Source organism: Aplidium turbinatum, chromosome 12 (genome assembly GCF_918807975.1).
Source record: "Aplidium turbinatum chromosome 12, kaAplTurb1.1, whole genome shotgun sequence".
NCBI lineage: Eukaryota > Metazoa > Chordata > Ascidiacea > Aplousobranchia > Polyclinidae > Aplidium > Aplidium turbinatum.
In genome coordinates, this window is record NC_137483.1 from 23160953 (window position 1) to 23179087 (window position 18135).

General features: G+C 41.4%; 2 protein-coding genes across 2 annotated transcripts; one reads left to right on the forward strand and one right to left on the reverse strand.

Moving 5' to 3' along the window:
• The first annotated feature begins 801 nt into the window (after positions 1 to 801).
• LOC145781376 (uncharacterized) lies at positions 802 to 3797 on the forward strand. The gene is made up of 4 exons (XM_082593163.1): positions 802 to 1384; positions 1717 to 1923; positions 2258 to 2384; positions 2985 to 3797. Exons 2-4 carry the CDS (start codon positions 1780 to 1782, stop codon positions 3017 to 3019), a joined length of 306 nt encoding a protein of 101 aa, XP_082449289.1. The 5' UTR covers positions 802 to 1384; positions 1717 to 1779; the 3' UTR covers positions 3020 to 3797.
• Positions 3448 to 6293, reverse strand: LOC145780700 (uncharacterized). The gene is made up of 3 exons (XM_082592322.1): positions 5326 to 6293; positions 4466 to 5114; positions 3448 to 3453 (listed from the first exon to the last, which is right to left on the reverse strand). The coding sequence occupies exons 1-3, from the start codon at positions 6291 to 6293 to the stop codon at positions 3448 to 3450; spliced, it is 1623 nt and encodes a 540-aa protein (XP_082448448.1).
• Between the last annotated feature and the right edge of the window lie 11842 nt (positions 6294 to 18135).

The following is an 18135-nucleotide window of genomic DNA, read 5'->3' on the forward strand; positions in this document are numbered from 1 at the left end:
ATCTAAATGTAAAATGTGGGTAGAGAAAAAAGACAAGGTATGCTTAATGGATTTGGGGTACTGGATGTTAAACACCCAGTAAGTACTCAACAGCACGGCCACAGCATCCACTAAATTATCCATGCCAATTACTTGACACCCGTTGACCATGACAGTGAAGCCATCTTCTTCTTCAAACTGTATAACCGGATATGTTGATTCTGATATTGGTGCATTACATTTTGGTAAAGGCAAGACTGTACAGTTTGTGCATGGGCAATCCGATATTGATGCAGTAAGGTTTGATAAACGCAAAACTGTACAGCTGTGAAGAGAGAAGGCATATTGCGTGACCGACAATTCCAATCGACTGAACGAATGATGATGATGATTAAAACATAGTCTACAACATTTGTAAAATGAGATGAAACGACACACGATTTTTGATTTGGTTTTTGTTTGTGCTTTTAATATGCTTGATGTGCATTAATTTAGGCTACTTTAATGTGCGTGTTAGACAATTTCACTTGCGCTGTAACTTTTGAGCTTTCGATTTGTGACTGTCTTTGAAATTATGACGTCGGCAGCCGTGGCCGAGTGGTTAGCGCGTTGGGCTCGCAGTCGAGAGCCTGCATGTTCGACTCCAGCCACCCGCACTTGCTGTTGTTTCTCTGGGCAAGAAACTTAACGATAATTGCCTCTACCCAGTGATCGATTTCGAGTAATGGGTAGTACTAAATTTAAGTCATAAGTAGAGTAGACAACCGGAAACTGACATTGCCGTCGGCTGCAGCGTGGGTCAGGTGTATGTCGGAAGGCGTACACCGATGCATAGCGCTCAAGTCCGCTTTCCCGCAATGCAGGATAAAGATAAACAAACAAAAAAAAACAAATGAAATATTGAAATAAGCAATTTTAGAACGAATGCAATACAAACCGATTTGCCAATTACGAATCTTTTTTTCTTTTGGCGATCAGTGCAAGAGAGTGCAAAACAATAAAGAACGCATGACGAAATAAAGGAACACAAGTAGGCGAAACAAAAAACTAACGTAAAATTATCAAAACAACCTTGTGTTTTTATCGTTTTGTGTCGCTGTTCAGTCAAGCTTGAAGTCGTCGTTTAGAAAACTTTTTTTTCGTCTTCGTAAGCTGAAGGAAGCATTTGTGCGTCTCTTGACGTAATTTCTACTAGTTATCGTACGTTTACGGGTCAGACCAGTTTACCGGTCAAGCCAGTGTATGTGGTGACTACAACGCATTTCACAGTTTACGATAGTTAGATTAGTGTATAGACATAGAGTCAAGACATCTGCTGCTGCATATATAAGATAGTATCAGTAATTATGCCAACTATCGAAGTGCAGAAATCAACTCGTGAAGATCTGTATGCTACAATTAGTTGGTAAGATACTGTTCTTTATATTATTAATTATGTCGTACTTTGGCGATATACTGGTTAAAAGTTTGTATTCTAAGGATCCTCTGACGTCAGATTAATGTTCTCGTCTGTTGTTTTGTGATTACGCAACGTGGTCTTCTTTATACAATAACAACAACTTTATACTTTGTAAAACAACAGTTAATTCTCTGTTTCTATTTACAATTTATAATATTGTCTTCAGAAACCGTCGCATCTGGATACCCGTCAACTGTCAATGTCTACTCTACTATAAACCTTATTACTGCAAACCTTGTATCTATGGTTGTGTGCGTGCTAATTGTTGTGTTTTACAGTTGGTTGGCGAGGTAGAAGATGCTTTCAACATTGAGCGTCATTTGAAACAATTGAGAGGGGAGATGGCGAAGGGGGAGAGCTGTCGCAACAACGGCTTGATTCGCGACCGAATGTTGCGCACTCGATCCACGTGTTTGCACAATGGGAACGAAATGTCGGTTGCGGATCTGCAAGCGAAATATCTGTCGTTGGGAACCGCTGTTTGGGTATGTTGAACATTACGTTCATTTTTATATATATACGGCACTATTTAAAGACTAAAGCCAGTGTGACGTACTGGTTAGTAAGGTGACTGGGATCTAGCTGACATCCGATATATCAGGCGACAACTATCAGGCGATCGCTCCTGGAACTTGTTAGCTCAGTGCAGTAAACTCACAGTATAAACACAGAAGCCTGATTAATTGACAAATATATTTCGCCTTTAAGGATTATTATCCAACTGACCCTGTGTTTATACTATGAGTTTTAATATATCCTATATAGTGACAGAAATCGTGCATGTATGTGAGGGTTAATTTGAGGTTTTTGTCTTTGCAGATGATCGAAGAAATGAACAGTCTGGTGCAAAAAGATTGTGTTGAACTGCTCTCAGAAACTAGCCACCACCGTTTTTATCAGGACGTTAAAAAGCAGAAATTGCCGGCGGACATTCTGAACTTAACAGGTAACATAACTAAACTTGCATTTTCATTATATCAAGTTAAGTTTAAACTATCTTTTTTTGCTTGAGGAGAAGGGTTTACAATTGACGTCACCCAGCTTTTCACCCCCTCCTCCAATATCAACTTTCAGGTACCCTCCCCAGTTACCGGTTGACGTTGAACGCTCCCTAATTTGTAGTTCGTACAGTATGTATAGCAACTATTAATTAATAGATAATAATAGATCATTTTTTAGAGAAGAACTAGTTTAATCCAAGCTGGCTATACTCACGGTACCGTCACTCTTTCATGAGAGTTATCATGGCTACATCACAACCAATGCAATAAGCATCAATTTTCAATGCATGCTTTGTTACGGAAATTGGTGATTATAATGAAGCTAACTAAGAATGTAAAAGTTGATTAAGAACATTACTGATGTCCTGCATGGCGAGCCATCGCACTTGATTGATAATCGCTAAATGTGATACCAAGTAAAAGGCTCTTGGTTGTGTGTCTCCCACCCATTGTAGGCTATTTGTTTGGTGAAGTGAATGTTGCTCAATGCCCGCACTTGTGCTGGCCATCGAGTTGATATATAATATGCTCATTGTTTGTTATAGAATCCAGAATCAACATATCCGGTTATACAGTTTGAAGAAGAAGATGGCTTCACTGTCATGGTTGACGGGTGTCAAGTAATTGGCATGGATAATTTAGTGGATGCTGTGGCCGTGCTGATGAGTACTTACTGGGTGTTTAACATCCAGTACCCCAAATCCATTAAGCATACCTTGTCTTTTTTCTCTACCCACATTTTACATTTAGATGTGGAGGTAACAAGCAAGGTATTGCGTTTTGTGAATATATTGTAATGGGCAGTGATTATACAGGATGCTCGGAAGGTATTTAGGAGATCAGAAAACGTGTACCGGTATCTCGTTGTTGCAAGTACGTTTTCTGCGCTCTTTAAAAGCTATCGATCATCCTATATAATTTTTGTAGTTGTTGTGGTCTGTATTTTTTTATCGTCCTATATGTAAAGAATGAAGATGCTTCATCGTTTTTCGTTTTCTTTACACTTGTTCATTTCTACAAAACACGATTTCTTGATAATCGTGTTTTGTCAAGGTATTTGCTTTGTAACCGTCTTTTTCAATAAAACCTTAAGCATCAGTTATAGCACTGTAAGTTTATCTAAAGGTGTCTATTGGAACCATAGGAAGGTTGGTACCTCAAAAAAGTATTAAATACGAAAAAAAACGTGAAAGGTATTTTATCGAACCTTCAGAAGGTTCATAATAATACCTCAAAAAGGTACTAAATAAGAAAAAACCTGAAAGGTATTTTATCGAGAGTTCAGAATAGTACCTCAAAAAGGTACTAAATAAGAAAAAAACCCTGAAAGATATTTTATCGAACGTTCAGAAGGTTCAGAATAGTACCTCAAAAAGGTAATAAATAAGAAAAAAACTCTGAAAGGTATTTTATCAAACGTTCAGAAGGTTCAGAATAGTACCTCAAAAAGGTACTAAATAAGAAAAAACCCTGAAAGGTATTTTATCAAAGGTTCATAATAGTACCTCAAAAAGGTACTAAATAAGAAAAAAACCCTGAAAGGTATTTTATCGAACGTTCAGAAGGTTCAGAATAGTACCTCAAAAAGGTTCTTTTTAAGGAAAAAAACCCGTTGGGGGTTATTGAAAGAATCCTGCATTGGTTCTTTCAAGAACCCCCTAAAGGGTTCTGTTCTTAAAAAGAACCCCATTTGCAGTAGCTCCCTTATAGGTTCTTTCAAGAACCCCCTAAAGGGTTCTTTTCTTAAAAATAACCCCATTCGCAGTAGCTCCCTTATAGGTTCTTTCAAGAACCCCCTAAAGGGTTCTTTTCTTAAAAAGAACCCCATTCGCAGTAGCTCCCTTATAGGTTCTTTCAAGAACCCCCTAAAGGGTTCTTTTCTTAAAAAGAACCCCATTCGCAGTAGCTCCCTTATAGGTTCTTTCAAGAACTCCTTAAAGGGTTCTTTTCTTAAAAAGAACCCCATTCGCAGTAGCTCCCTTATAGGTTCTTTTTCGAGCCTTTTTCGTTTACAGTGTACAATTGCCTGTGCTTCCTTTTCCACAGCTGGATGCTTTAGTTCTGAGCCTCTAAGTGTCCGTGAAAAGAAAGCAACAGGTCTTCCTTCTTGATTCAAGGTGGCAGCCAAGGCGTTCTCTGAAGCATCTGTCTCAATTTCGAAAGTTGCTTTTTCGTTTACAGCTATTACCACAGCTTCGGCAATAGTTCGTTTAAGATCTTCAAATGTTCGTTCGGCTGTTTCATCTAAAGGAAACGATTTACATTTGGTGAGTGTTTGTATACGATGAGAAAAACGGGGTATCCACCTTGAATAATAAGAAAAAAATCCCAAACAACGACTTAATTCTTTCGCATTAGTTGGCACAGGCATTTGACGTAAGGGTTCCAGTCTGTCCGGATCCGGTTTGATCTCAACTTCAGAAATTTCGTAGCCAAGTATTGGTAACTTCCTTGTGGTCCAAATACTTTTCGCTTCATTGAGAACGATTCCTTTTCTCTTGGAAACTTCCATAAACTTCCTGAGGTTCTTGTCGTGATCGTTTTGATTGTGTCCACAGATAGGCCTAGTTATGTTGTCTAAATATGGGTAGACCCCTTCTAAGTGTTCTTCTTTGATGATTTCAGTGATTACTCGTTGAAAACAAGCTACTCCGTTAGTGACTCCAAACGGCAGCCTTGTAAATTGGTATAACCCACCATCGGCTTCAAACGCTGTAAATTTTCGATCTTCTATTCGAAGAGGGACGATGGTACGCACTAGTTAGATCGACCGTACTGAAAACTCGGTATTGAGCAATTTCATTCACTAATTCTCCCATATTAGGCAACGGAAAAGCATCTAATAGTGTGAATTTATTTATAGTTTGTGAGTAGTCGATTGCTAACCTTTTTTTGCTGTTTTGTCCTTTGACAACCACGACTTGAGCTCTCCAAGGTGACTGACTTTCTTCAATAATTGATTCTTGCAACAAACGAGTGGTTTCTCTGCGAATGAATGTCCGATCATCTAGAGAGTATTTTCGTGATTTCGTAGCGATGGAGTGACAGTCTGGGGTTGGATGTTTAAATGGTTCTGGGGGATTAATCTTCAAAAAGGTAAAATTGCACACAGGCACAGAAACACTGGGCTTCTTCCCTCCATAATGAAATATCACACTTTCATGTTGAGATTGAAAATCTAATCCGAGTATGACATCCGCGCATAAGGCGTCAAGAACACCGAGCTTCATACCTGGGTATACATGGTTCTGGTAGGAGACGTCTACTGCCACATAACCCAAAAGTTCAGCGGAACATTTCGAAGACGCCAAAGCTATAGTGTTCCTTTGTGGGACCAAATTGAGATTGAGAGACTTTACGATGCGAGGGTGAATGAAACTCTCAGAACTTCCGCTGTCAAACAACGCAGAAACAGTTTTGTCGCTCAGTACAACAGGGGCCGCCGCCTTTGAAAGAGAAATAGGAACGAAACCTTTGACAGATCCCAGTGTAAATCTTGGTGCAGGGTACTGTTTGAAACTTGCTCCGATTGTAGAATAAGAAATGGAAGCAGATATTTTAGTTGGTTTAGTTTTCATAACATTAACACTTTTCTTTGCACGACACACATTAGCAAAATGTCCTAATTTCTGGCAATTAAAGCAATGTGCTTCTTTAGCTGGACAAACAGATCTGCAATGTCTTGCTCTCCCACAAAACATACACTGTTCCTTATTGATAGAGGCCGACAAAGTGTTTTCAGAAACATCTTCCACGACTGATTCTTCGGGATAGGTGGCATTAATAGCGTTCTGAGTTGCATAAGATTGCGAATCCTTTATAGCTGCTTCTAAGGATTTTGCTTGATCCGTCATCTCATTAAAGTAAGCGTTTTGTTTTCTAGGAGCCTCTGACGGATCCACGAAGAATGTATTCCTCTTATGAAAGCATCTCTAATATATTCGTTTTCGTATTCTTTTCCTGAGACTTGACGAAAATTGCAGTCTTTACATAACTCTTGTAATGCACGCAAGTATGCGGCAATGGTTTCGGAATTGTGTTGATTTCGAGTTGCGAGTACATGGCGAGCATATATTTCGTTTTTTGGCTGAACGAAAATTTGTTCAAGTTGAAGCTTAGCTTCCTCGTACGAAGTGGTATTGCTAATAAAGCGATACACTCGTGGAGACACATAATTGAATAGAACACTCAACTTGTTTAAGTTTTCTTGGGGCAAAACCGCCAAGAAAGTCTCAAAAGTCTTTATCCAATGCTGCTATGCCCATTCTGTTTCCTTCTCGCTTGGATCAATATCCAATTTGTCTGGTCTCAACACTTTATCCATTTCTTCTATTTATCTCTTCAAAAGCTATGTTTTATAAATTGACATATTTAATTTACTTAATAGGATTACCATAACAAAGGTTTTATAAAACATGGCTAAACATAAACATAAAGTTAGCACCTAAACTTTACACAACCCTCACAACACAACTGAAGAGTGGACAAAGAGAAATGTTGAACAAGAGCTTCGCGAATCACGCCAGAAGCCAAACACGTCGACTGTGCACAGAGCACGCAAGATCAATTAAACACAACCAATCAGAAGAGAGAACCAATATTTTTACAACACTCTGCTTGACTGAAACACGACTAACCACTAGCACTGAAAGTCTCGTTCGGCTTCCTGGGTACGAATTAATTAACGTGAATTCCAGCACAAAAGCAGGAGGAGCTGGTATCTACTTATCAAATAAATTAACTTTCAATAACTTAGACACTCTCCGCCTTAATTTAAAAAACTGCGAAGACGTCTGGGCTGAAATCTCGTTGCCTAACAATGAGTTCCTTATCGTCGGATCGATTTACCGCCATCCTTCTAGCGACATAGGCTCCTTTCAGGAAAGATTTATTAATTTGATTAAATCATTCAAACCTAAACAGAAGTATCTGATCCTAGGTGATTTCAACATCGACTTTGAAAAGTATAAAGAAAACAATAAACTAAAATTTTACTTTGATGAAGTTACCGCTGCGGGTGCGTTACAACTAATAAACATACCAACTAGAATAACTACAACTACCAGCACAATTATTGATCACATTTACACCAACTGTTTACACGCCCATAAAATGAAACCCTTTGTAATTTCAAGTGACGTATCGGATCACTTGCCCATTATGGTCAAAACAAACTTTACGGCATCACATAAAGAGCAGACGAGGCCATTGATTAGAAAAATCACCGCACAAAGGCTTGAAAAATATCTAGCTGATCTTGACTCTATCCTTCAAACTTCAACCGCAATAAGCAGTAATAGTATTGAATGGTTTATTGCTAAAATGATCTTCTTAACAAACCTACATTTTCCTAAAGTTAAACAAACACGTAAACAACATTCCTCATCAGGTAAACCTTGGATTTCTAATCGTATCTTGAAGCTTATCAAAAAACAACATAAACTTTTTCGAAAATTTCTCAAAAATAAGGATCCCACAATACACAACGAATATAAGCAATTTCGTAACAAACTAACTCGCATAAAAACCAAAGCGAAAAAGGCTTATTACAAAGAAATATTCAAATTAGGTAGAAGTTCCTCAGATACTTGGAAGACTATCAACAAGATAATACGTAAACAAAACAAAACTAATGAATTACCATCCAAAATCTCTCTTAACAATCACACAACTACAGAAAAACCAGAAGAAATCTGCGAGGAAATGAATAACTATTTTGTGAATATTGGTCATAAATTAGCCAAAGGTAAACAAATAAGCACAAATTACAGAAATACTCTAAAAAATGGACGGTCTAGCCCTGTTACTTCCGTCAGCCTGCAACCAACAGATAATAACGAAGTAATAAATATAATTGATGACCTCAAGCATAACAAGTCCCCAGGATACGACGACATTCCCTTGACTATTATAAAGAGCTCCAAGTTCTTAATAGCTCCTTATCTTACCAGAGTCTTTAATAACTGTATGATTAGTGGACACTATCCTGAAGCTTTAAAAATAGCCAAAGTCATACCTATCTATAAATCAGGCTCCAAGCAGGAACCTCAGAATTACAGACCGATATCGATTTTATCGCCTTTCAACAAAATATTTGAGACAATCATTCACAAACGCTTGGCTAATTTCTGGGACAAATATAAACTCTTCTCCCCTTTACAATTTGGATTTCGCAAAAACTACTCAACCAATTTAGCAATTACTCACTTCCATGAAGATATCATAAATGAACTAAACAACAATCACATTGTGTGCTCAGTATTTATAGATCTCAAAAAAGCATTTGATACAGTTAATCACGAAATCTTATTTGACAAGTTGAATCATTATGGCGTAAGGGGAAACGTTAAAAACCTTATTCATTCCTATCTAACCAATAGGCAGCAATATGTACATGGCGGGGAAATCAACTCTTCTCGCTCAAATATTACTATTGGAGTTCCTCAGGACAGTGTACTTGGCCCCTTTTTGTTTTCAGTTTACATAAACGATCTTCCCGATGCAACTAATTTGAAAACTCTACTCTATGCTGATGACACAGTTCTCTATTTGGCTCAAAAAACTACCAACAACCTCCAGCCGATAATGAATAAAGAATTATGTAAACTCTGCACTTGGCTTGATAACAATCAGTTGACACTCAACTTGAGTAAAACTAACTACATACTCTTTAACAATAAAAACAATAAAAAGGGGGGAAGAACAAGCACCTTCTCGTGGTCCCTCCCGTCAGTACCATATCTTTATGAAAAAAGATATGCGAAGCGAAGCTTGTCACACTCGAGCAAACCAGGCCCAGGTTCAGCCCAGGGTGGATAGGGAAACGCCCTTCTCAGGGCGCGGCAGCTCCTCTGTCGAAAAGTACCGACGACCCACCGTATTGCAGCTGAACACCGAGGGCATTACGGCCAGCAAGCTCAGCATCATCGAGTATCTGGCCACAAAACATCAGGCTCTCGTTATTCTCCTCCAGGAGACCCACTGCACATCTGTGGATAAGTTGGTATTACCCAACTTCACACTCGCAGGCGCAACCATCAGCAGGAAACACGGCCTCGCCACGTTTGTCCATGAGCAACTGAGCTGGACGCCAATAGACCAGTCCAGTGCCCAATCGGAGATAGAGTGGTTATGCATAGACATATCAGGCTATCACATCATCAATGTCTATAAGCCACCACCCTCACGCTTAACACCAACAGCCATCCCAGTGTTCCCCCAACCCAGCCTCTATGCTGGCGATTTTAATTTCCACCACGTTGACTGGGGCTACAACACCACCAACACCGACGGAGAAAGCCTGGCCTCATGGTCAGCCAATAACAACCTCACCCTACTGCACGATCCCAAGGGTGCAGCGAGCTTCTTCTCCGGACGCTGGAACACTGGTACAAACCCCGATCTGGCTTTTGCAAGTGATGACCCCGATAATTGCCAACCGGACAGACGTGTGGTAGAGAAGTTCCCACGGTCCCAACATCGACCCTCGATTATCACGGCTCCAACGCTCATAATGCCTGTCCCGAGCAAGCATGTTAATCGATGGAACTTTAGAATGGCTAACTGAGAGTACTATAGCCTCCTCACCAATGAAGCCACACAGTATCTCCCATCCCCTCACACCAACAACGTGGAAGAAGCATACCAGGACTTTTGTGATGCAATAACATCAGCGGCAAAACAATCCATCTCCCGCGGCCGACGAAAGACCTACATACCGTGCTGGGATAAGGAGTGCGAAAGCCTCAACTCCGACTTCCTTCACGCCCCTCAGGGCAATGAAACCAACAGCTCAGCCACAGCTCTGCTGGCAAGGCTGGACTTAAAGAGGAAGGAGCGCTGGACAGAAGCCGTTGAATCAATCGACTTCACGCACTCCAGCCGCATAGCATGGAGTACACTGAACAACCTAACTGGCAGATCACGTGCCTCTCGTCAACAATGTCCCGTTTCAGAAAATTCCATCGCCTCACAACTTGTGGAGAACGGGAAATACAAATCGAGAGACCTTGAATCAAATAGTTCCGTCTTGCAAGAAATGACGGACCTCTGGAGGGTAACAACCCCAGACGGGGACAACATCTCGGGTGAGTTCACCCGGAAGAATTTCCCGCCGCCCTCCAGCACATAAATCCAGGTAAAGCCCCGGGCCCTGACCACCTATGCCCGGAGTTGATACTCTATGCTGCTGCCTCCTTAAAGTCCTGGTTAAAAGACTTCCTTTCCTGCTGTTTGCGCCACCTGAAAATTCCCAGAATCTGGAGAAGAGCCCTTGTGGTTGCAGTCCCTAAGCCGAAGAAGCCCCCAGGGGACCCGAAGAGTTACCGTCCAATCTCACTGCTCTGCATCCCCTTCAAGATCCTCGAGAGACTCATCTACGCCCGTGTCGAACCAATAATAGATCCGCAACTCCCCCGTGAACAAGCTGGTTTCCGACACGGACGATCAACCGTAGATCAGGTCACACTTATGACCCAAGACATTGAGGACAGCTTCTCGGCTAAGAAGAAGGCTGGCGCCGTGTTTGTTGATCTCACGGCTGCCTATGACACCGTATGGCATAGCGGCCTTACCTGCAAGTTACTCCGTCTGCTCCCTGACAGACACATGGTCCATATGATGATGGAACTTGTGCAAAACCGCAGTTTTACCCTCACAACCGGTAGCGGTCGTCGAAGCAGACCACGCCGACTTAAAAACGGCGTCCCACAGGGCTCAGTCTTGGCTCCTCTCCTGTTCAACATATACACCTACGACTTGCCCCCCACCATCTCCAGGAAATATGCCTACGCAGACGACCTGGCACTCCTGCACTAAGCAGGAAACTGGCAGTCAGTGGAGAGGAACCTCAGCCAAGACATGCAAACACTATCAGCATACCTCCAGAAATGGAAGCTACAGCTCAGCAAGTCAAAGACAGTGTCGGCGGCCTTCCACCTTAACAACCGGGAGGCACAGCGTGAGATAAACATCAAGATTGATGGGGAACGCCTGCCCTACTGTGCCGAACCTACATACCTCGGCATAACCCTGGACAGGTCACTCACTGTCACAATCAAGGTGCAATGCCTCGCGATGGCTTGCTTTGTATCTTCAACGAGCGTGTTGTTTTGATTGTAGAATTCTGGTGCGATGTGTTATTATCGGTTATGACCTGAAGGACCTCTGATTACGAAATCTGTATTATGTAACAGTCCTCTACCCCTACGTGACATTCTTTAGATTTCTTTAAACTTGCTTGTTTATGCCGCTCGATGCTACGTAACCGACGATGAGTTCGTGTGATGCAACACTACGTCACCTTCTCGAAGTTACTGGACTGAACAACCAACTATATAAATAGTGGTGTAGTTTGTGTTATTATTTATTATTATGGTGATTATTATGAGTTGATTATGAGAGTTGTGCTATGAGTTGTGGATTGGTAGTTGATGCAGAAATTAGAGTTATTTGAGAAGCCGTTCGTTAAAGTTCTTCAAGAAGTCAGATTATCATTTCGCTAGTAGAATTATTCGACATTTAATTGACTGCTTTTCGGTTGACCCATTAAACTACGTCATTGAATCTTTCCAAGTCTTTTTCCTGGTAAGAGATAGAAAGAAATCGTGACATTCTGGGGGCTCGTCCGGGATAAACCGAAAAAGAATATAACCGAAAAACCGAAGAATACCGAAGATTTATTGAAAGAATAATAACTTAATGTCAAGATGGCGGATACTGTCAAACATGAGATGATTGAAGACTTAGGGAGCATGGCTGAACGAATGGGGCTGACTGGTAATGAGAAGTCTCAGTTTGTGATGGAAGAGTATCACAAGATAATGGACCAAAAAGCTCAGCGAGAAGCTGACGAAAGAGAAGATAGAAGAGCTGCTTGTGAAATAAGGAAAGCAGAACTTGAAGCTGAAGAAAAACGAGCACAGCGTGAGGCTGAAGCTGCACAACTTGAAGCTGAGGAAAAGCGAGCACAACTTGAAGCTGAAGCAGAGGAGAAGCGGGCGCAGCGCGAAGCTGAAGAAAAACAAGCTCAACGAGAAGCTGAAGAGAAACAAGCTCAACGAGAAGCCGAAGAGAATCGGGCGCAACGCGAAGCAGAAGCTGAAGAAAGAAGAGCTCAATATGAATTGGAAAAGTTAAAACTTGAATTGGAAAGACAAAAGCTGGACATTGGTGAGCGATCTAATTCTACTGATGATAATGCTCGAGATGTTATTGTGGCGCAAGTTAGACGTCCAGATTTGCCATCATTTGTTGAAGAAAAAGATGAGTTGGATAGTTATTTGTTAAGATTTGAAAGATATGCTACAATAGCCAAATTGGAGAAGTCGACGTGGGCTACCCAGCTAAGCATGTTATTATCGGGACAAGCTCTTGATGTATATTCAAGACTTTCGCAAGAAGAAGCCATGAACTACGACAGATTGAAGTTAGCTCTGTTAAAGCGATACAATTTTACCGAGCATGGATACCGTCAAAGATTCCGTGAGGCAAAGCCTGAACGACACGAAAGTCCAGGTCAATTTATTGAACGTTTGAGAAACCTTTTGTTAAAATGGTTTGAACTTTCGGGGGCCGAGCAATCATTGGACGGATTGGCAAACCTTATAGTTAAGGAACAATTCACAGATTCATGTTCAAAAGATCTGTCTGTTTATTTAATGGAGAGAAGTCCAAAGACTCTAGAAGAAATAGCCAGTGTGGCAGAACAGTACTTAGTTGCTCATGATGAGAAGTTGTCGACTGAAGAAACGTTGTCATGCGATAATGACGAGGAGCAAACAAATAATTTTAAAGGAGGTGCGGTTCCAAGAGAAGTGCGTTGTTTTAATTGTAATGGCTTAGGTCATAAGTCTGTTAATTGCCGGAAGAAGACTAATAGAAATCATCAGGAATCGAGGAAGTGGTGCAATCGTTGCAATAGGCAAGGGCGCGAAGCGAAGGAATGCAAGGACAAGTCGTTTTCCCTATCCAATCAGTCTGGAAAAGATAAAGACACGGACGTTTATCGATGCGGTTGTGCGTTAATGATTCCTGAACCCACGCTTGACGAGGAGAAACCGGATGAAGATGTTTGCGGAAAAATAATACCTGAAGATTACCTGCCAGTAGTGGATGGAAAAGTTGGAAACAAAAAGGTAAAAGTTTTACGTGATTCTGGTTCTACGGGTATAATAGTGAGGAGAGATTTGGTTAAAGATAGTCAGTTAACGGGAAAAACTGGAACTGTGATGTCGATAAATAACACTTCAATTCAAGGACCGTTAGCGAAGATATATATCGAAACTCCATATTGTAGTGGGACTGTGAAAGCGTTATGTTTACAAAACTCTTTAGTTGATCTTATAATCGGAAATGTTATTGAGAGAAATTCTGAAGTTACTTGTTATTCTTGTGGCAAGAATGGTCACTTTGCTCGAGATTGTTCTGTAGATAATCAGCAACGATCTCACGATGACGGATATTACGAGCGCGATGAACCGAGGAGAAGAGGCAGGCGACGACCATTTGGAGTTTGCTATAGATGCGGTAGACGCGGACACTTCGCCAGGGAGTGCGTTGCTGACGGCGGACATTCGGAAAACAGACGTTGCCGTGACAACCACTGCTACCGATGCGGAGAGATTGGACACATAGCCAGGAACTGCTCTTTTGATGAAAAGGCTTGCTACAACTGTCACAAAGAAGGTCATCTCGCCAAGGACTGTCCGGAGAGGAGGTGTTTCCGATGTAGGAAGATGGGTCATCTTGCTCGCCGGTGCATTGAAAACATTGAGGACGATGAAAACTTTCACAGTAAACGTGACTATTGTTTTGAGAAAAGTTATCGTTGGTAGATCATGCAACGATGGACTTATGAGAATTGATTTATTGAGTAATTAATTGTTTTTTGGTGTTTTATTTTGTAGTGTGTTTTGTATTGATTGTGTTGTTATGTTGTTTGCAACAATATTCTAAGGGTTAGAATCTCTGCAATAATTCATCTCTGCAATCAAGTTTAGCAATTTAATTCTGTGTAGGCTATGCTATGTAAGTGGACTTGAATGGGTGGCAAAATTTGATAAGGCCCTCTGTGGCAAAACAACATTTTCTAGACTCCTTTCCTTGTTTACATTCTATGTTTTTTATATGCACATATAGTCTGAGCGTAAAATGCGAAAATATAGGGCCGCCTGGAATAAATTGCGACCTTAACAAATTTGGTATCGTTGGAAAGCTTAATTCCTCTAGATTAGGATTATCACTCTCCTTCAACCAGAGACCCTTGGCAAAAAACGTTATGGCCGTTTTTTAAGCAACACCTTGCGCCGCTAGTGGCGCAGCTATTCTAGCCATGCTTTCAGCAAAAACATGGTTGAAATTGTAGCAGAACAGAATGATTAGGCTAACTGTCAGCAAGCTGTGTAAAATTCTGGCAGTCGAAGTTGCTCCGGTGACCACTGACCAGCTTATCAGCCATGAGGTTTGTAAGTAACTAGGCAGTAGGCTACTGAGTAGGTTTGGGACAGCAAAGATTCTTGATCTACCACTCTGCACTGGCTGCAGTACTAGCCTAAATATCACAGAACTGAGTACCAAGCATGGCTATCTATTCCCACCTACACGCTAGCCGAGTCTACTTTAAGCAGGAAGCACGCCATTGGCACGTTTGTGCATGAGAGCCTGAAGTGGATCTTTGTCGACAAATCTCCAATTGATGCCGAGATTGAGTGGATGTGCATTTGTATCTAAGGCTAAAACATCGCCACCATCTACAAGCCACCACCCTCGCGAATGTTGCCATCATCCCTTCCAACGTTCCTCTCCTCAGTCTCTACGCTGGCGATTTCAACTGCCAGCACACCGACTGGGGCTTCAACAACTCAAGCAGCGATGGAGAATAATTGCTGGCTGACTGGGCCTCTACAAACCATCTTGCCCTCCTATTCAATCCAAAGGAACCAGTCAGTTTGCACTCAGGTCGTTGGGGAACAAGGACAAACCCTGACTTGGCCTTCGCGAGTGTCGGCAGCTCTCTTGCAGACAGACGTAGCCTATGCTTGAGAAGTTCCGGCGGTCCCAACACTGGCCGTCCCTCATCATCGCCCCAAAACTTGTGGCTCCTGTCCCGAGTTCACCGGTGAAGCGATGGAACTTCAAAAAATCCGAGTGGAATCCATACATCTTCTTGACCAATGAGTCTACTACAAAGTTACCATCACCTGAAACATGCAACGTAGACAAGGCATAGGAGGGCTTCTGCAATGCCATAATAACTGCAGCAAAGGCTACCATACCACGTGGCCATCGAACCAGCTTCACACCATTCTGGGACTCTAAGTGTGAGGCTCTCCCTGCTCCTACCTAAACGCCACACCTGGTACTGCTTCTAACGCCACTAGACTACTTGAGCGGCTGGACGCAAAGACGCTTGAGCGATGGAACGAAGCCGTCCAAACTATCGACTACTCACACTCAAGCGGCAAAGCATGGAGAGTGAGTAAAACTCCCCTCGCCAGTGCCCCGTTTCTGCTAATGCCATCGCTTCCCAGCTAGTGCAAAACGGGGTCTACAAGACAAAGGACCGCAAGGCATTCCGCCTTGTCGCTAAGGAAGTATCTGCCCTGTGACGAGTGGAAACACTACAAGAAGAAACAATCTCTGGAGATTTCACTCCAGCAGAGGAATTCGCCACCGTCCTCCGCCTATTAAAATGACACCAGTCTCCAGGGCAGATAAGATCTGCCCTGAACTTATGCTCCATGCTGGCCCTGCCCTCAAGTTGGGGTTACGTAAACTTCTTTTTTCCTGCCTGCACCACCTCACAATTCTAAAAATCTGGAGAAAAGCTTTAGTAGTTGCGATTCCTAAGCCTCAAGCCACCACAGGGCCCAAGAAGTTATCGTTCGACATCTCTCCTCTGCGTTCCTTTTAAACTCCTTGAAAGGCTGTTCCATGCCCACGTAAACTCAATCATCGACCGGCTCCTTCCAAAAGAGCAAGCTGGGTCTCGTCGTGGAAATCTTTTGTAGATCAGGTTATACTCTTGGCCCAAAACATCGAGGACTGCTTTGAGGCAAAAAAGAAGGCCGGCGCTGTCTTTCTGGATCTCACAGCTTCCCATGACACTGTATGGCATCGCGGCCTTACTTGCAATCTGCTTCGCCTGCTTCCTGACCAACCCATGGTCTATATCAGGGGTCACCAAACTGCTTTCTCTGAGGGCCGGATGCAAATTGCGAAAAGATATAGTAGTCCGGGGCTGGTGAGGTTGACCTGTACTGAAATACTGAGTGGAACTTTTTTGTAGAAATACTTAGAGGGGTCCTATAGGAACAATTTTAGAGATGTTGCCACCTTCCAAACCCTGGGCAACATTTCGATTTCTGAACTTCATTCTAAACAGCTATGGCATGTCTTCATCACCCTTGTTTGGAATATTTGCAGTGAGTTTGTTTTCTCATTTTATTTCTTTTCGTTTTTTCAGAAAAATAAAAAGTAATTTGTCTAAATAATAATATGCAGAGTATGGAATCTCTTTGCATGTTTCAAAGTATATTGGATTGTTCTGATACGAATAAGCTAGTGGAGGCACAATTGACATTGACACGTAAAGAAAATGTAAAACAATGCAGCGAAAGAAAATCACTTTCATGAAACACTGGATTCAAGCAATGCCTTATATTACCATCAAAACTGTTATCTTACTTATACATCACATCAAACAATCATATTGGGAGATATCTGAAAAGGAAGAACAAAAATCAAGAAACATCATATTATGTGAAACGTAGCAAACGATCTTCAAGTACATTTTTTGATTGCAAGAAAAATTGTCTAATATGTTGGGAAGCATGTGACATTGAGAAGGATAAAAAGCATCCAGAAAGATGGGAAAAGAACAAAAGCTTCTTGTGCAGAACTGCCGATCGTGGAAAGGTAAAGCTATCACTTAAAGACGTACTTCTTCAAGTATGCTTAATCGCATTTGAATTTTGTGTTGTCTGGAAAAAGTTTTGTCTAGTTACAAAACAAATCTTGCTTTATACAAAGTTAATGAATTCCGAGTGTAGGCTACTTTTTTTAATTCTTTGGGATTTGGCCATGGTCCAATTAGAGATTAAAGAGTAGTATTTAGAGATTAGTATTACATATTTCCATATATAAATTGGATACTATTTCTTTTAGCAATGTTTGGAACGTGGTGATGCAACTGGAGATTTAGTTAGAATCAGAATAGAAGGTGCATGTAGCGACTTGCATGCAGCAGAGGCGAGGTATCAGTGTCACTATTATTAATGAGTCATTACAGTTTTTGAAATATAGTGATATCTACCAGCGTACAGCCTTTTTTTGGTAGGTAGCACAGTGATCTTCTTTGACCTTTGTTTTTGTCTGTGTGGTGCAATATTCCTTCTTTAAAACATGAAGCAACTGTCTTTAATTGCCCATTGTTTTGTTTATGTCCTTTATACAGGTACCATGAAAAATGTTTAAAGTTATTCCAGAACCCCAAAAAGATCGCATCAGCAAAGCGTGATAATTCTATCAATTCACCAGAGATCTCTTCTTTCAAGTACGTTTCGAGGTCAATTAGAAACCTTCCAGACAAATCATGGTAATCTTTGGAGCTTCACGAGATGTATAGGGCCCAAGGATGGATAGAAGGAAATCGATCAAGATTTATCACTAAATTGAAGGATCATATGAATGAAGAAA